At 44.0% G+C, this 20050-nt stretch overlaps 1 protein-coding gene across 3 annotated transcripts in view; it reads left to right on the forward strand.

The window, feature by feature from the left end:
• Nucleotides 1-231: 231 nt before the first annotated feature.
• Nucleotides 232-20050, forward strand: part of BBS2 (Bardet-Biedl syndrome 2) — a 33405-nt gene continuing 13586 nt past the window's right edge. Inside the window, exons 1-9 of one of the 3 annotated variants that reach the window (XM_037878184.2) lie at nt 232-473; nt 5925-6152; nt 7596-7721; nt 8004-8066; nt 10927-11004; nt 13924-14028; nt 15295-15381; nt 16831-16966; nt 19443-19582. In XM_037878184.2, coding sequence (XP_037734112.1) covers nt 357-473; nt 5925-6152; nt 7596-7721; nt 8004-8066; nt 10927-11004; nt 13924-14028; nt 15295-15381; nt 16831-16966; nt 19443-19582 — 1080 coding nt within the window. In that variant the 5' untranslated portion in view covers nt 232-356. The remainder of the gene's footprint in view (nt 474-5924; nt 6153-7595; nt 7722-8003; nt 8067-10926; nt 11005-13923; nt 14029-15294; nt 15382-16830; nt 16967-19442; nt 19583-20050) is intronic. The other 2 variants (XR_005222302.2, XM_043526432.1) reach the window with 2 other exon arrangements.

Here is a 20050-nt window from a genome sequence, read left to right on the forward strand (position 1 = left end):
TTGCTTCCCCTCGGCCAACTGCCCCCTGCCCCCTGCCAACTGCCCCACCTCCTGCTTCCCTTGCCAACTGCCCCACCCCCTGCTTCCCTTGCCAACTGCCCCTTGCCCCACCCCTCTGCCAACTGCCCCCTACCCCACTGCCAACTGCCCCATCTCCTGCTTCCCTTGCCAGTGCCCCCGCTGCCAAACGCCCCCTTGACCCATCCGCCTCCCGCCCGCTCCCCCCGCCGCCCGGCCTGCCCCGCGGCTGACGCTGCGGCGTCGACTCGGCGCCTCCCCCGCCGGAGCGGGGCGGAGGCAGCGCTAGGCCGCGACGCGCTGGGTCGGCTGCTGCCCCGCCCGGAGCCGCCGCCGCGATGCTGGTGCCCGTGTTCACCCTGAAGCTCAACCACAGGATCCTGCCCCGCACGGTGGCGCTGGGCCAGTACGATGGGACCCACCCGTGCCTGGCGGGCGCCACCCAAGCGGGCAAGGTAACCGCCCCCGCTCCCCGCCAGTGGGGCATCCCCCCCCGAGACTGCCCCCGCTCCCCGCCACTGGGGCATCCCCCCCGAAACCTCCCGCCGAGACTGTCCCCGCCCCTACCCCCGCTCCCCGCCACTGGGGCATCCCCCCTTGAGACTGCCCCCGCTCCCCGCCACTGGGGCACTGCCCCCGAAACCTCCCACCGAGACTGCCCCCGCTCCCCGCCACTGGGGCATCCCCCCCGAGACTGCCCCCGCTCCCCGCCACTGGGGCGCTGCCCCCGAAACCTCCCACCGAGACTGCCCCCGCTCCCCGCCACTGGGGCATCCCCCCCGAAACCTCCCGCCGAGACTGCCCCCGCCCCTACCCCCGCTCCCCGCCACTGGGGCATCCCCCCTTGAGACTGCCCCCGCTCCCCGCCACTGGGGCATCCCCCCCGAGACTGCCCCCGCTCCCCGCCACTGGGGCACTGCCCCCGAAACCTCCCCCCGCCCCTGCCCCCGCTCCCCGCCACTGGGGCACTGCCCCCCGCCACTGCCCCCGCTCCCTGCCTCTGGGACACCCCCCCCCGAATCCTCCCCCCGACACTGCCCCTGCTCCCTGCCTCTGGGACATCCCCCCCCCCCCCCGCCACTGCCCCCGTTCCCCGCCACTGGGGCATCCCCCCTGAATCCTTCCCCCGAGACTGCCCCCGCTCCCCGCTACCCCCCCGCCCGAGACTGTCCCTGCTCCTCACCACTGGGACATCCCCCCATCCCCGAGACTGCCCCTGCTCCCCGCCACAGGGACCCCTCAGGGAGACAGCCCTGCCCATGGGGATGCCCTGAGACTGCCCCCACTTCCTGCCACAGGAACCTCCCATGGAGACAGCCCTGCACCCGTAGACCCCCTGAGACTGCCCTCACTCCCTCCACATGGGGACCCCCCCCAAGACTGCCCCCCAATGTCAATCATGGGGACCCCCAGGGAGAGAGCACTGCACATGAGGAACCCCAGGGAGACAGTCCCACTCCCTGCATATGGGAACCCCCTCGAGATTGCCACCACTTCTTGCTATGGAGACTCCCTTGAGACTCTCCTAAGCCCTGACACAGGAACCCCCATGGACATGGGGACCCCCCCGAGACTGCGCTCATTCCCTGCCGCAGGGATCCCCATGGAGACACCCACAGACATAGACACCCACCACTGACACGTCCCCCAGTCCCTTCCATGGAGAAACCCCTGGACAGAGGGACCTCTCCATAGAGACAGCCATAGACAGGGGGACCCTACTCTGGAGACTGCTCCCAATCCCTGCCAGAGACACCCATAGACCCAGGGCCCCCCTGAGATGCCTCCCTGCTCCCCACCACGGGGACCCCTTACGGAAGCACCCATAGGCACAGGAACATCTGCCCCACAGAGACTCCCCCTAATCCTTGCTATGGGGATCCCTCACCATGGAGACACCTATGGACATGGGGACCCCTACCCACTCACTCCGACATCCCCAGTCCCTGCCACAGGGACACTGCCTTGCTGAGGCACCCCTAGGCACAGGGACCACACCCCCTAGGCATAGAGTCTCCCCGCTCCCCTGGCATCTGGTGACTTCAGTGGGATCTGTGGGTATTCATGACCTGTGAAAATCAAACCATTAATTCATACCCACAGTAAACCTTGTAAAGCTTGCACTGGTCAGAGCAACAAACACAAACTCATTTCTTTCCATGCCAACGGCAACAAATATGAGGTCAGCTGCCACACCTTCCCTCGCAACCCTTCGCTGTGAAATGACTCTTCATTGTTTGTCATACACAGTAACTTCCGGGGGAGGAAAACCCAAAACTGAACAATGCTCCTACAAGAATAAACGAAAACGCCTAATCTGAAAACGATTTTTGGCTTATGTCTGCCAGGGTTTTAGTGTCAGCTAAAAGCCTTGTTTTTCCATGCACATGATTCTTACAAGCCTCCTTTTTTCTCCTCCCTGAGGTGTCTGTAGTGGCTTTGGCTGCCTTTCTTTTACAGAAAGAAGGATGAGATGCTGCTTTCACACAGCTTGTACTGCGGAGCTTGTACTGGATGGGTCTGGTGTTGTCTAAGCCAGCTCAGCAAAAATACATGACACACAACTCTTTCCTTTTCTCATCCCTTTAAAAGCAGTGTGTCCCAAACTTGGGACACCGCTTGTACAGGGAAAGCCCCTGGCGGGCCTGGCCGCTTTGTTTATGTGCCGTGTCCGCAGGATTGGCTGATCCCAGCTCTGGGCACAGTGAACAGCGGCCGGTGGGAGCCGGGATCGGCCAAACCTGCGGACACGGCCCATAAACAAAGCGGCCGGGCCCGCCAGGGGCTTTCCCTGCACAAGCTGCATCCCAAGGTTGGGAAACACTGCTTTAAAGGATGAGGACCAGGGAGCTGATCCTGCAATCAGTGAAGCCAATGAGAATTTTGGCATTGACTTCAGTGGGAGCAGGATTGGGCCTGGAAAAATTTGCTGTCTGCTGGGGTTGATTTTATGATACCTTCTGGTTGCTGAAAATTGATTCATTCTTAGAAAATGGAAATGTGAAACCATGAAATAAATAAATATCCTCAAACCCCCCCTCTCTTTTAGCAGCCTGTGCAGTATTATGCAGGCTGATAGCCAGAAGCTCTTATTTACCATTAATATTTTTGGCTCTTGTATCTTGGCAACAACACTGCAGCCCTAGAGTAGGCATGTCTACACTAGAATTATTGATCTAAAATTTCCCACTGTTGCATTCTGCTGGTGTTTAACCATCGTATCATCTGCAGCATTAGATGAAACACTGGTTAAAACACAAGTGGTTGGTCTGCACTAGCTCTCCCAACTATTGCTGCCACCCGTCGAGCTGCAACAGTGAGGAAATTGGGTTGTGTGTTTAAAGGCTAGCATTGACCCTCTCCCCCCCGCCCCAAGAGCATAATTCTGCAATGGGCTTAATACCTGCAACTCCCATTGTCTGAATTGAGGATTGAGGGTGCTCAGCACCCAATGGAATATGTTTAGCACATAGCAGGATCGGGCCATAAAACAGTTAAATTAATGCATCCGATGAAGCGAGCTGTAGCTCACGAAAGCTTATGCTCAAATAAATTGGTTAGTCTAAGGTGCCACAAGTCCTCCTTTTCTTTTTGCGAATACAGACTAACACGGCTGCTACTCTGAAATACATCACTTCAGTTCATTTGGCACCTTAGCGGTATTTTAAAGATTTGCGCTCATGTATGTTGTGATATTAGACTTCAGATTCTGGAAGGTCATGTGACTGTTTCTCATGTTTTAACTTGTTTACCCCATAATTATTCAATGTTTTGATTGCTTCTGATGTTTCATTTTTTGTATTTTAACAAGTTATAAAATATGTACATTTAAATCAGTGAAGCTTTTCTTTTTCAGTTCTGGCATGGCTAAAAGCAGACCTTCAGTTGCTTATATCAAACTTTTTGGGTCCTGATTTTCTGTAACTTCCTCCAGCATCTGTGTCAGGGCTCCTTGCTGTTTTGAAATAGCAGCTGCAGAATGAAATGGTCACTGATGCCCACAGGATTCTTAAGGGCCCGGCAAAGGACTAGAGTCTTGTTAATTTCATTGCGCTGCTGCTGGGGGAAAGCCATGATCAACAGCAGAGGCACTGAAGCTATCTGTAAACATAGAAGGACAGCACTGGAAACTTATTTTTAAATGAAAGGTTAAATTCTGCAAAAAAAATGAATGACTTAAGTCCCCGCCCCACTCAAAGAAAGTTTCTAAGTTTCTGTTGTTAAGTGGGCAACTGTATTTTTCAAGTTGTGTGTTTTGTTATACGGTTCTCAGTTACTGTAATGGAAATTAGCATCCTCACTGACTTAACTCTGGAGATGTTGCAGTGTTAAAGGAAATGCATGTTTGCTGTAAATCGTCAGATGACTACTTTGCAACACTGGAAAACTTTATTAAGTGCAAGGTCCACAACAGTTCTAAACCCAACAAAGGAAGTTTAACACAATTATGTTAGAATAAAACATAAATCTACAAAAGCATAGAAATGTTGCACTTAGGCTGCTGCAATTTGCTCATGATTCACCCCTGTAGTTCCCAAGCTTTCTTTTAGTTTTATTTATTTGCATTACGGGAATGACTAGGGACCAATCAAGAACAGGGACCCATTATATTATGCACTGTATAGACAAAATAGTAGACTGTCCCTTCCCCAAAGGCCTTGCAATCTAAATAGAGAAGGGTCTATTTAGAAAAAGGGTAGGGGAAAGGAATATAACACACAGAGTGATTGGCTGCAAACAATTTTTTTCCTTCCCTTTTGAAGGAGATGGGGATTGGTATGTATATTATTAAAAAACTGTAGCAAATGCATTCTACTGTGCGAGTAGGAGGCGAATACCTTTGTCTTCACAGTTCTGCTTTTAAATCCACCAGTTCCATTTGCAAACCAAGGTTCCAGGTCCTGAATCAGATCTGCTTGAGTTAACCCTTTTGCACATGCAGAGGGCCCTGGATTACAGTGGGTCTCGCCACAGACAGTGCTTTCTTTGGCTGTATAGATCCAATTGCAGGATTGTGGCGTAAAACTTTATTTGGGTTTTAACACAAGAAATGGTGGGGGTAAACACTGCTTCTAGGCATTTGTGTTAATTGGGCTTGGATTAATTATACTATTAAAGCATTTAACCTTGAAGATGATAAGTACAGAAAAAGGAGGCTAACGATTTTCCAATCTCATGTGATATTGCGCTACTTGCGTATAGCACGTAAATTACTATAATAAATTGGTTAGTCTCTAAGGTGGCACAAGCCCTCCTTTTCTTTTTGCGAAGACAGACTAACACAGCTGCTACTCTGAAACCTATAATAGCCCTGTTTTTGCTAATACCGTTACCAGGAGAGACGGGGCATAACTTTAATATTTTAAAAATAATCATTCTAAATACTAGAGAGACAAGATGGGTGAGGTAAAATCTTTTATTGGACCAGCTTCTGTTGGTGAGAGAAACAGGCATTTGATATGTGAAGAAGAAGAGTTTGTGTGGCTCGAAAGCCCGTCTCTCTCACCAACAGAAGTTGGTCCAGTAAAAGATATTACCTCACCCATCTTGTCTCTCTAATATTCTGGGACCAACATGACTACATCTACACTGCATACCACATTCTTAGTACTAGTCAGTCTGTTTTCAAAATGGTTTTAACAACATTACTCCTCTGCAAAGCTGGCACAATTGAGCTTGTAACAAACTTTGGAAATTGCTGGTTATGTAGCGTAGAAGGTACCTAAAGGGGGTGTAAGAAGCAGTAACAGCAAAAAAAATAAAAATCGTAATGTGTCCATCTGTCTTTGTTAGATTCCAGAACCTGTGCCTGAATACCAAGACTAACTCTTACTGCTTCTGAATATATGTGGTGGCTAGCAGGATTTAGAACAATCTTTGAAATGTACGTTTTGTTTTTTTTACAGGTTTTTATTCATAATCCTCATGCCCGTGGCCAGCATGTAAGTGCAAATCGTATGATGCAAAGCAGCCAGGATTCTGATATTTCTCTTCTCAACATTAACCAGGGGGTCAGCTGCCTGACAGCCGGAGTGCTGAATCCCCAGCTTGACTATGATTGTCTTCTAGTTGGAACACAGACTAATTTGTTGGCTTACGATGTGTACAACAACTCGGATTTGTTTTACAGAGAGGCAAGTTAATTTCACTCTTAGTCTTCATCTCTTTCTTTCATAAAGAAGTTTAGGAGTCATAAATTCTAAGTTTATTTATTCGATTGCTGTGCTTTTCTTTTTGCAGATCAGTGATATAATTAGATTCAGGACTTTCTGGGCAGAGGACTTGCATGTTTTGAAAATCAGTATTATATTTTTAAGAGGACAATATAATGCTAATGTGACATTGTCAGTGAGTGAGTTTTTGTAATAATATGCTATACCAGTTGCAAGTCAAAACTTAAAAGCCTTTGAAAATATTCAGAGCTGAAATAAAATTAGAATAGAATTATATATTCCAATCCGATATCCTAAGTCTGCTTGGAACAGTATTTTGGAAAAGCCATGGGTTTGTCATTGACTCACAAATCTTGTAGGAAAAATTAAAAACATTACATTATTCTGGGCAAACTGTTCTTTATTTTTTGGTTAAATAGCTAAAACTAGTTCATTAAATATTTCACCATTTTCTTTTTAAACTAGAAACAGGGTAATAAAAATTAAAAAAAAGACTAACCAGGTGTGCGGGTGGGGAAAGGAGTTTGTACATAGAAGGTTAATGACCAGCCTGAGTAATTGCAGACTGACCTTATTGTAAACTTCATCCTAACCAGTGTGAGTAACTGGGTTGACCTTCCTTAGTACTGTAACCTCTCCCCATTGTTTGTTACTCTCACTTGTCTCATGTTATAGTTAGGCCCCAATCCTGCACTTGAATCTGTATGGCCACAGGGGTCAACCCATGGAGATTTGATTACAAGATCAGGGCCTCCTATGGCCTCCATCCCACAGTCACATGCTAGCACACGAGCAAACCCTTTCGTTCCAAGTCCCATTGAAGTCTACAGGCCTTTGCACATGCCTGGGGGAACACTTCCACAGATCTCATGGTCAGATTGGGACTTTAGTTTATAAATTCTTTGGGGCAATGAGCAGGTCTTCGCTAAGCACTTCACAGGTAACACTGTTCTGGGTATGATAAAACAGGAGATACTAAAAATTTAACAGTTCAGGTTGCTTTCTCTTACTCCACTACAGTGGACATAAACAGAGCCAATTTTGGAAGAGTACATGCTCAGTAGGTTGTAAAGAATGTGACATTATGAAAAAACCCTAAAAGTTGCATTTTTATCATGAAGCCGTAGATGTGACATACATACAACCATCATGTACAATTAAATACAGCATACATTTTGCTGTTTATGTTTGAAGTTGGTTCTCTCTATTTTGTTTAATTTCTGGTTATTGCTTCAACCTTTTAGGCTACAAATAGTTTAATGTAAATGATGAATAACTTCTGAGTTATTCCATACAGTATTAGGTTAATGTAATGCTGGATGCTTTCTCTGATGCATGTACAGTATGCATAGGTATATCTGAATCTTTGCTATATTTCTATATTCCTTTAATGTTTTTCTGCAGGTTACCGATGGAGCTAATGCGATAGTGCTTGGAACGCTAGGAGATATTTCTTCTCCTCTTGCTATTATTGGTGGAAACTGTGCTCTGCAGGGCTTTGATCATGAAGGAAATGATCTTTTTTGGACGGTAAAGATACAGTCCTTTTGATGTTGCTACAAGAGTATTTTTGATCAAAATTATGTTTAATAAAATCAATATTAAATTGATTTGATTAATCTTAAATTAAGAAAGATTTCTGAGCTAATTATAAGCCATGTGTATTTGTAATTTACTCAGTAAATACAACAATTTGAGCCTGAACCAATGATATTCTAATAGTCTTTGTTCTCTTTGCAACTCAGAACATAAATGTAGTTGTCATAGGCTAAACTAACATAAGTATTGATGACTCCTTTCTTTTAATTTTAGGTTACTGGGGACAATGTTCGTTCATTAGCATTGTGTGATTTTGATGGTGATGGGAAAAAAGAGGTTGGTTTGTTGTGGATGGTTCTTCTGTGACTTCATCTGTAGTATTGTCCTGCAGTGAATTTATGTTGAAAGAAAATAACTGAATTATCATATTTGACTCCTTTATGTTGCTGGTTAGATTTAACTGCTTGGAGCTATAGTCCTTTCTTAGGCCCTGATCCTGCAAACACTTATGCACATACTAAACTATACTGTGACTTCAGTGCAACTAGTTACAGTGAGTAAAGTTAAGCATGAACATAAGTCTTTGTAGGATTTGGAGCCTTGCTTTGGCTGTGTTGATCACTAATGATAATTCTGAAGCGGTTCTTTGCAATTTACAGTGTGTATTTTCTCTCAGATAAAATTAAATATATTTAATAAATACTTAAAGCAGCCAGATTGCTGGACCCCCTATTGACTGATTTAGATTAGTTTAAATGGAAAAGAAACAGTTTGTTAGAAACCATGTTATTCATTATAGTGGACAATTGTAAAATTGTATTACAAATAATCTCATTTATGGTTGGACTTGTTTTTGATTTATCCATTCTCAAATGGAATCACAGCGCATCTTTTCAATAATGACGCAATGATTAACTGTTACCCACTGCATTGGTGTAAGACTGAAAATAATTTTAACAAGCTTCTTGCTATTGAGATTATGTAAGGGAAGGGCAGGGAAAACCGTTACGCCCAGATGGTGCATTTACAGTGTGGGGATGTGGACCCCTGTGCCTATTAGGCTACTACATCAGTGTGCAAACTTCATTATAAAATTCAAAGATCAATAAGAGATAGAAACAGCATTTTTTAGAAACTTGATCACTTCCCCCTCCCTTTTTATTGCCTGGGAAAAGCCTCATTTTTAGTGGGCTAAGGACTTGTACCACTGACATGTGCATACCACAGATGTAATCTGAATTTCTTCTGCTCACCCATGACACAGTCTTACAAATATACAGACCCTTCACCTATAGGGGTCTCACTGAAGTAATTTATTTGCAGGATTGGTGTCAGTCACACCTCTCTTCCTCCACCTTTGTGACGGGGGTGGGACTCACCACTGCAGTGCCTCCTGTTGGTACCTCCAGGAATTAGCTCAGTCCATGTGGAGCTCCCTCCACTGGTGGTGTCCCATCCATCTCTCACTCTCTGTTGGCATCTGGACCCACATTGCTCCCTTCTCACTGCATCCTCTTCAGGACACTGCCCTCTGGCAGTGCCCCCTAGTCCACACTCACCCACTTCCAGGGGTGTGTGTTATCAGCAGTTCTTCTCTTCACCCCAGCCACAATGGCCAACCACACTCCAAAGTCTAACCCCTTTTGGCAGGGGTCTTGTGCCATCCTGATGGCCACACCTAACATCCAGGTGTAAGTGCAAGGTGGGGGGACACAGGTCCACCCTCTACTCTGGGTCCCGACCCAGGGACCCTTTCGCAGCAGCCTTCCTGCCCACCCTCCTTCTCTCCCTTTGTCCATCTCTCTCCCTGGGCCATTCCCCCTTCAGCCCCTTTGCACCAGCTAGGCCCTTTCCTCAGGGCCTGCAGCCTAGCAGGTACCAGGCTGGAGTTCCCTTCTGCTCCCCCTGCCTGACCAGTAATGCGCTGTCCCTGGTGCTAGTCTCCTCACACAGGAGACAGACCTTCACCCTCTAAAAGCCTAGGCAAGACTGCCTGCCTCTTGCCTGGGCAGCCTTTATATAGGTCCTAGCCTGGCCCTGATTGGCTACCTCTTGCTCAGCCCTGATTGGCTCCCCACAGGCCCTCTCTGATGGCTGCCTGTCTGCGCAGCCAGTCTGACCTGCTGTAGCCCAATCTGGCCTGGGGGTGGGGCACTGCCCCACCACAACCTTATTTGCTGGAACTGAGTGGGCTGATGGACAAGTAAAGCCACGTATTAAGCAATGCTGGAGATGATTCTAGGCTAGCAAGGTCCAGTGGAGAAGGGCACCAGAGAGGGGGTTAGAACTGAATTGTATTCTTGGCTCTGCCATTGATTCACATTATGACCTTGGACAAGTCACTCAACTTCTATAAACTGGAGGTGATGACATTTGCTCATCTTTGTAAAATGGTTTTCCACATTGCCTTGTTTGTTCTTTAAGACTCCCTGTTCCAACAAGTAGTGTGCAGGAAAGGAACTGATAAAACTGAGTGCATGAGCAGTAAGAACCAGGGTCCAAGTCAACATTGTTCTGCACATCATGCAATCATTTACACTAAATCAGAACGGTAGCATTTTGCACCCACTTTTGCACTGGTGTAAAGCACTAAGGTGCAGGACAACAATGAACTGGACGCTCGGATTAGCTGATTTAGGTCAGCATAGAGCAAGAGGCCTTTGAATATGAGATGATCAGTGCTGTAAAATGAAATGGCATTCAGCTGTCTGCTCATATGAGCATGGTTAATGCTTGGCATTGGAGGTCATGATCTATTTGAATCCACATGGCTCTTAGAGAGTTGCAACTGAGCTGCAGATTCCCTACCCCAATACAGAGGATATAATTTTTCTTATGTATGTAACTACAGTTATGAATGCTAATACTGAGTTGTGGACAGTGAGACAAGAATATATCCTGGCAGTAGCAGAGTGCTTTCCCTCATCCTTGCCTTAGGTATTTTAGTATGTGTTCTTAGAGTTTACACTGCCAAAATAGATGTAAATAATACTTGAACAAAAAGAGAGTCTATGGCACCTTTTGGTCCCAAAGCACTTTACAAACTTTTCATATCACCATTAAAAACTCTTGAAGACTGGGCCTAGCGTATTTGTTTACTCAGTAAAAACTTTCTGCTTGCCTCTAAATTCTTGTGTCTTTGTTTTTGTTACTGTGAGTTAAATAAACTGTTTTAAGATTCTTTCTTTCTTTTTAGCTTCTTGTTGGGTCTGAGGATTTTGACATCAGGGTTTTTAAAGAAGATGAGATTGTGGCAGAAATGTCAGAAACAGAGGTAAATTATTTCTAAGCAGTGTTTATTGTATGCTCAGATGGGGTACAAAATATTGTCCACCAATCTACAGTGGCTTAGATGACCAGTTGAGTTAATTAATCTTTCCTATTTTATGAGCACTTTAAAAAGTTACAATTTAATAATGGATTTAAACCATCTGGATTGTGATTTTTGCTGTGCTGTTTTACAGATAGTCTGCCAGGTTTTAAAAAAAAAAATGTTGTTTGTCAGAAAATTAGGGCCCCATCCAAGCACACTGAAGTCACTGGAATGATCCCATTGAGGTCAATTGGCTATGGATCAGGCCCTCAGTCAGAAGCTGTAAACAAGAGAGCTCATTCGGTTACAATACTTGCCCCAAAAATCGTAGGATAGGAGGGTCAGAGCATGGCTAAGAAGTCAGTGCCTGTAGCTCTTGGGCAGGAAGTTCAGTAGTTAATAAGACAACTTCAGTATTCTGTGTTGGTATTGTCTCAGATTAGTGGTGCAAGATTTTTCTCGAGTGCATTGACAGAAACATGAGTAAGCAGTTTGTGGATGCACAAATACAGAGGAAGCAAGGTTATGTTAAAAAGAAAATCACGCTGTATGGACATAACTGAAGGTTGTTTGTTGTAACCAGGTCAGATAAGAGTGACATGCACCAGTTAAAAACCATGACTGCACCTGTAGCCTAGACAGGGCCTAAATTACAGTTGTGGGACAGGAAGGCTTTTAGGAAGGGAATGTGTATGGGTAGAAAGTAAAAAGGTGCGGGGTTGTCACTCGTCAGTTTAGTGGCAGAGAGAGGATCCCCACTATTAGGGATGAGTTGCTTTTGGGGGGGGAAAGCACCTTGTGGTTGAATTTAGGAATATTCTTAATTATACCACTTCTAGGCTTGCAGTGGAGTGGGAAGGACACCTTAGAGACTTCCCTCCTCGAAAATCTGAGGAGAACTGTATTGTGGGAGGAAACTCGCTGCTGGAGTTAGGGATAAAAGGCTTAGCTACTAAACCACTTATGAAAGAGCTATTAAAGCTAAAGAAGTGCAGTTTTGTTAGACGAGGGTGGCTAGAATTAGAATTTAACAGGATACCCTGGCCTGGAATATTTTATGCCATTTGTACTTCTGAAACAGTTCAGTATGGCTGCTAGGTTAGCTGTTTTCAGCACTTCCCAGTGCAGCAAGATGCAAGACCATGATTTAGCTAGCAAAGCTGTGTAGCATTCCGCAGAGAATATCTGTTAAAATGCCTACAGCTGGTCAATACCTAAAGCCTGCATTAGGTATTTACTGCAAATTATGTTCTGGAGTAATATCCTGATTTATAGTTAAAGGGGAAGTTGTGCTCATACATGATGTATTTCTTAACCTACTTGTTTTAAAGCCATGCTTACAGATTCCTTAAGAAGCTTGTTCTTATCTTATAGTTCTAAATTAAAGGGACACTCAATAACTCACAAACTCTTCCTTGGAGGAAGATAAATTCCGTGCAACATGTTTGGATGATGGCTTTTATATAGTGTACTCATTTTAAAAGACTGCAGTGTTCTATTTTTTGAAATATTGTTTGTGGTCCGTAACAAAACAATACGTAACCTTTTAGTGATGCTGTACCAAAAGGGCTAATGTGATCCTTTGATGTGTAAATGAGTATATGGAGTAGGAGTAGACGGGTTTTATTACCTCTTGTTTTTGGACTGAGATGACTAGTACTGTAATACTGTGTCCAGTTCCAGTGTCCACAATTTAAGAGGGATGTTGATAACTTGGAAAAGGTTCAAAGGGGATCCACATAAATGACTAAAGGATTATAAACCATGCCTTATAGTGATAGACTCAAAGAGCTCAATCTATTAAGCTTATCAAAGAGAAGGTTAAGAGGTGACTTGATTAGTATATAAGTACCTACACTGAGAACAGAAATTTGATAATAGAAGGTTCTTCAATCTAGCAGACAAACTTATAGAAGACGAAATGGCTGGAAGATGAAGCTAGGCAAATTCAGACTTGAATATGAAGGTGCAGATATTTAACAGTGAGGGTAATGAACCATTGAACAACTTACCAAGGATTGTGATGGATTCTCCATCACTGGCAATTTTTAAATCAACACTGGAGGTCTTTCTAAAAGACATGCTTTAGATCAAACAGGAATTAATTCAGGGAAGTCCTGTGGCTGGTGTTATGCAAGAGGTTAGACTAGATGATCACAATAGTCCCTTGTGGCCTTGGAATTGATGCGTCTGTAACTCTGATTTGGCATCAGAACACTTCTCATATTCATGTTGAGGGGCTACTCTAATAGCTAACTTTTATGTGGTGCACCTAGGAAGGAAAAAAAAATTGAGTTACGGGAGAGTTATGGTCTTGTAGGTACTTCCCTGGTTCTGCCATTTATGTTTGTTAGTGTTTTATTATTTCTGTAATGCCATAGATGTTCACCAGTGTTCCTTCCCCTACAAGAGCTTGATCCTGGAAACAGACCTTTGTTTTATCTCATTGATTTAGGCCTGGAGATTTGTGGCAAACATTTCCCACTGTTGGTAGCACCTGGCCAGTTCCATCAGTGTTAGTAACATCGTGCCACTAGTTTAGACTAGGCACCCACAGCCATTTGTGTTTTAAAGAGAGTTTTGTCTAACCAGAGCGGGTCTAAATGACACCATGTTACAAACACCAGTGACCACAGGCGTTTTCTCACTGGCACAAAACTTTTGCCAAAGAATCTTAGTAAGAAGGATGAGCCCATAGTGATTTTAAACTGATCTTTGGTATACCTACTGTAGTAATGTTCTTTAAGAAGGAAAGTTATCCCCAATTAATTAATGTGTAAAACAACTAATTTAGTACAGAAATTGCGTGCATTCTATTATCAGTTACTTTAAACTCTAGAAGTAGAGATGCGTTCTAACTCTTACATATTCTTTTTTCAGACCATCACTGCACTTAGCCCCATGTATGGCAGTCGATTTGGCTATGCCCTATCTAATGGTACAGTAGGAGTTTATGAGAAGACAGCCCGCTACTGGAGGATTAAAGTTAGTACAATCAAATACGTTCTGAAGGAAGAAATTGGAATGTTATGGTTGAGATTTTCAAAGCCAACTTGCAGATTTGGGTGCCCGGTTCCTGTTAATTTTAATGGGAATTGGGTGTCCAAATCTCTTGGTTTTGGAAATCTCAGCCTATGTGTATTATGGAACTGGTTTATTTTATAGGTATAAAATGTCACTATACAAAATTAATCGTACATCAGTTAACTTCTGCCCTACAACCATGTGTGGGATTTTGAGTTCCTTGTTCATACTGGATTCATTCAGTGGAGATACTGTTGACAAATATTTCGGAGGTACAGTTATTTTACATGGCTTTTGTGAGGGACTTGCATCATTTTCTATAACTACATCAGTGCGGATGGCAGGTGTGCTGGTGATCAGGAAGTGAGCATGTTTGTATTTCTCTTCTGCTCACAAAGGAGGTCAGAAGTCTCACATAATAGCATCAGTATGATTTGTGTATTGGTTACAATGCCAAAGATAAGGCTTTGGGAAAGGCCAGCTAACAGAATGCTGCTGTTCCCAAGACTTCTCTGAACACAGGTTGGTCTCCTATTTCTTTTTGGTCTGCTGTTGATCTGACAAAATGAAATGTGTTTTAACAAGAATACAGCAAACTCAATGACAATGGACAGGTGGAAATACCTATTAGCTCATCTAGTCCATTTCCCAGAGATCAGCACAGGATTGTTCCCTGCACAGTATGTTTCCTAGTGCTCTAGCCAGTGTAGTTTTAAATGTCTGAAGTAATGGGGCTTCCCCAAGTTTCATTGAGGGACTGTTCCACAGCCTAATAGATCTTGCTGCTAGGAAGATCCTTTCCGGATACTCAGTTTAAATTTTCTTATTGCCACTGACTGGAACAGTTATGATATTAAAAATTCATGTGGAAATGATTTTCTTTGTGCTAAGGGTATTTCCCAACTGCAAACAAGATTTATAAGAACTCTGGGACTGTAACTCTTGTCTCGGAGAATCAGGCTCTTGTATTGTCCACTGTTTTTGTGGGAGGAGGTAGGCATTGATCATCTTCTTGGATGGAAACATATTGGAGCGAAAGATTACATCTTTGGAGAACACTGGCCTGTATCTCTAATGCAGCTGCTCCGATTGCAGAGGTACATGACTTATAGGTAGGGTGCCCTGACACTCTGTTAGGAGACATCTTGTTACTCCTGTATGTAATCTGTGTAGATACGAACTCCAGTAGCAATAGCTTCATGCATTTGTTCTTTGTTTTTTCCCCAGTCTAAAAATCATGCAATGAGCATACATGCATTTGACCTTAACTCTGACGGAGTATGTGAATTGATCACTGGATGGTCCAATGGGAAGGTGAGTTTAAATGGAGAGAAAATGAGTAGCTGTGAGTCAAGAGATTGCATTGGACAAAGCTGTTTAGTTGTACAAGGCTGAACAGAGAAACTATTCAAAAGACTAGACCGAGCTCTGAAGAAATATTACAGTGAGCCTGTCTCAGCTTATGAATACCCTGTCAAATACTCCATCATTTACAGGAAGAACTGTCCCCTGAATATTTTTCAAATCAATCGCCACAGTATAGTAAGTTGTTTCTATAGGAGTGGAGATTGCCTAGTTCTTTTGTGGTGCCACTTCCACTTCCAGCTCTGTATATTGAAAACACCCTAGTATCCTTCTCCAGTGTTTCCTGGATGTTCTTAAATGACAAATGAAGGAAACTTATTAGATAATAGAGAAGGTAGCGTCAATCTTAACTGTGGAAGGATTATTACCACTCCATAATAAATTCATCATACATATGATAATATAATTAATATGTAAACTCATTCTATAAAACTCAATTCCATTCCCTTTTAACACAGTTGCTTAGAATCATAGAATATCAGGGTTGGACGGGACCTCAGGAGGTCATCTAGTCCAACCCCCTGCTCAAAGCAGGACCAATCCCCAACTAAATCATCCCAGCCAGGGCTTTGTCAAGCCTGACCTTAGCATTGTTGCTTGCTAGAAATGGCTGATTTAGCTGCCAGGTCTCCCATTGACACCATTTGCCAATGTTTTCTTGTAAATCTACACTCCTTTCACAATGTCATCTTTCATTATCTCAGGAGAATTTGATTTCATTTGTCTCAGGTTAGCAACCTAGAGCCCCAGGATTCACTGGAACCTCTGGAATGGACTGCTAGACTTGATACAACATTGTTGTGTAGGAAACCTCAGCACACTTACTCCTGCTTTGTCTAGTCTTTCATTTACAGTATCCTCACTGGTCACTGATTTGAAAGTCTCCCTCTCCTAGAAGAACATTGCTGTGTCCTGTCCCTTGGAAGAGCAAAGCTATACGGAACTGAAAAATCCCCCCAGGGAATGATCATTAAAGGTCATATTTGTGCATAAAAGTAACACATTTCATCAGACAAAGACTATGAATAAGGCTGGAGACTGTAAATGCTGCCTTAAGGTTACTTACAGTTTGTCCAGTCATTGCTGCTTCAATAGTATGCATCACCTTGAGAGCACAGGCTTGCAATTCCCCTCTTCCTTTGTCTTCTTTTTACTTTTCTCTGGGGAAAGCCTCTCCGAGGAGCAGCTCATTTTTACGTGTGTGTCTGGACCTGTCATTTCATTGCTAGTTCATTTTTGGTGGTGTTTTCTTTTCCTGATCAGCAGAGCTGCAAGTTCACCTGCAGTTCCATAAGTGCAGCAGGGTTCCTCAGTTCATGTCCCAGAATGCTGCATAATTTAGACAGTGAGGTTAGCTTTCATTTCCATCCTGTGTCTTGAACATGTTCTGTATTCCAGGTTGATGCGCGCAGTGACCGAACGGGGGAGGTCATCTTTAAGGACAACTTTGCTTCCTCAATTGCAGGAGTGGTAGAGGGGGATTACAGAATGGATGGTAACACCCAGTTAATCTGCTGTTCAGTTGATGGTGAAGGTAAGAGTATGAAAAACTCTTTGCAGCATCAGTGTATTAGTTTAAGCTAAGCAGAAATGCCAAGAGCACTACCCACAAGGCATTACTGCCAATACATTCTATTGTTACAATACCTGCTAAAAGAAAAGGAGGACTAGTGGCACCTTCGAGACTAACCAATTTATCTGAGCATAAGCTTTCGTGAGCTACAGCTGCATACAGTTTTGTGAGTTGCATCTGATGAAGTGAGCTGTAGCTCACGAAAGCTTATGCTCAAATAAATTGGTTAGTCTCGAAGGTGCCACAAGTCCTCCTTTTTTTTTTGCGAATACAGACTAACACGGCTGCTACTCTAATACCTGCTAAATGCCTTTTGAGTTTGCATGTATTTTTGCCTGCCAAATCTGTCATCATCCTTTGCAAAATCCAGGGAATAGAAGGGTCAAGCTTTCCGCAAGCAAGATTTTGAATATTACCTCCTGGATGATAAACAATCAGATCTGTTTTCTATACGATGACCTGTGGGCCTACAAAGTTCAGTTGCTTACCAGAAGTGATCTTCCAGTAAAAGTGAAGCAGAATTGTACTCCACACAGGCAGGGATACTTCAAGCCATGCTATTCAAATTGAATGGTGAGGGGAAAAAATAAATATGTGCGGGATCTCTTCAGCTTCTTCATGACAGATGAAGATCTGAAAAAGGTTTATTTTTTGAAAATATATATGTTCTTGCTTGGTTTTTTAACTAGCAATTTAGGAAATAACAACCTTGTGTTTCGTGGAAGACATGGTGGTTGACTGGAGATCTTGTAAACCTATATCGTCAGATACTAAGGAAGTGAAACTTAGTTGAGATGGGACGTATTTTTTATTCAAAATATTTAAATAAGTTTGCTCAAACTTAATATACAGATAAGCATGGGGGTCAAAGGAAAGGCTCACAGGTGACTGTCTTAAGCATCTGAAACCCACTCAGCAGTAACACATGAACCTGGCATAACCTATTTCGAACACAAGTCCAAACATATTAAAGAAAGTAGCATAGCATACCACTCTTTATGCGTACTCCTGCGTGCCTTTACCATAGTTATCAGGAGAACCCCCTGCTTATGTTTGGGCCTGTAAGCCTTTATTGCAGGGGAGTAAAGAACCAATGAATAGGGCCATATTAATAAGGCAACTCATCTTAAATAAGCCCTATATGTTAACGTCAGTGGCCTTGATCCTGCTCTTTGAGACATGGGCTGCTGTCTTTTGCTGCATGTGTATATATATACGCAGAACATGGCAATGTAGGATCCTTTATTTTCATTGGAGCCTCTTGGCACTACTGTGTTACAGATACTAAATGATGATAATCCTACAATCAGGTGCATGTGCGCAGAACCTTAAACCTTCACAAGGTTTTATGCAAGTCATTGAGGCTCTGCATGGGCACAAGATCCAGACATGCTGAGCCAGTTGCACGATCACGGCCATTGTTCTTCTGTCTTTCAGTGTTCCCTCTCTCCCTCCCTCCTTCATCTGAATTAAATTGTTGACCACAAAGGAAATAAGTGTGTGTGTGTGTGTGTGTGTTTCTCGCTCTCCATTGGGGTGGTGTGCCTTTAAACTCAGAACCACATAGAGATTTTCAGCTTCCCCATACCTTTTTCTTGGCGCTGTACAGTCAGGCCGAACATTCAGCAGGAGCGTTGGTTTTTCCTCCATAGATTTCATCTTCTCTTACAAACAGAACTAACAGAAATTACAGGGAACAGACCTGTTGTAAAATGAAAGGCCTTTGCAAGCAGTTCTGTGGTACGTAGCTTTCGACTTGAACTCTCCTGCCTCAGTATCCCCACCCCGATTCTTGGGTGCAGGGACTCCCCCTGGATCCTACCCAGCTGGACCCAACCCTCTGTTCATCCTGACCATTATGAGACAAATCTGAGGCCTGAAGCTAAGTCTCCCTGAACAAAAAATAAGAGATAGGTTAGGAGGGTTGGCTAGCTAAAATAGATGGAAATGGTGAGTTGCATTCATACCAAGACAAAAAGAAGAACACTTGGCCCCTGTAAAATTCCCAGACAAAAGCTTGGTCAGGATGTAATGTAATGTAAGACTCACCTAAACTAAACTAACTATAAAATAAACTAAAAGAGTTCAAAAAGAGAGATCTACATTGTTCTGTCATTCATTCTGATCAGTGAGGGTCAGCTTTAGGGAGGCAGGAGACACTTTCATGGAAGTCTCCAAATGCACTAGAAGTCATCAGCGTTCCTTTAAATGTCCAGCCATGTTGTCTTGGTAAGTATAGTGGGTCATGTCCTCAGGTGGTGTAAATCAGCATAACTCCATTTACTTCAGTGGAGCTACACCCATTTATGCCATCTGAGGGGCTGACCTGATATTATTTCTACAGTCAATCTGTTAGTGATTCATGCCGTAGAAGCAGAAGTCTAGAGATTGCTGCTAAAGACATGCTTGAAATGCTCTGGGCTTTGCTTTTGTGCAGTACGTGGCTACCTGCCAGGAAGCCAGGAGATGAAAGGAAACTTGATGGATACCAGTGTGGAACAGGATCTGATTCGGGAGCTTAGTCAAAAGAAACAAAATCTGCTGCTGGAATTACGAAACTATGAGGAAAACTCAAAGGTACTTCTCAAAACAAGATGCAGGGCCCGACTCTGGTCTCTCCCCCAGACCCACAGGCTGATAGAAGAACGAGAGTGCAGTGACAATGTAAAATAGAGACATCTTATGCAAGAGGCCTGCTCCTTGTGTGTATTCAGCGCCAGCTCTTCTTACTTTAATACCTAACGTTTTCCCTACTTTTTCAGTCTACTGAATGCATTGGCTCTGCAGAGCTAATGGAGAGGGAGCTGGATTCTATTCTGGCTCGTGTAATTGAATGATTAACTTAAGTTCTGAGTGCAGAACCTTCATTTTTGGTGATGCTTGGGTGAAAAGAGGGCACAGAGGTGATTGGGTGGGAATCTGACAAATGGCTGTGGTTGGGAACATGGGCAGAGTTCAGGGGATCAGGGCAACCTTGACACATGGGGGCTACGTAGCGAAGGACAGAGTTATGTTGAGCTTTGAGAACAGGCAGAAGGAAGAGTA

This window comes from Chelonia mydas, chromosome 12 (genome assembly GCF_015237465.2).
Source record: "Chelonia mydas isolate rCheMyd1 chromosome 12, rCheMyd1.pri.v2, whole genome shotgun sequence".
NCBI lineage: Eukaryota > Metazoa > Chordata > Testudines > Cheloniidae > Chelonia > Chelonia mydas.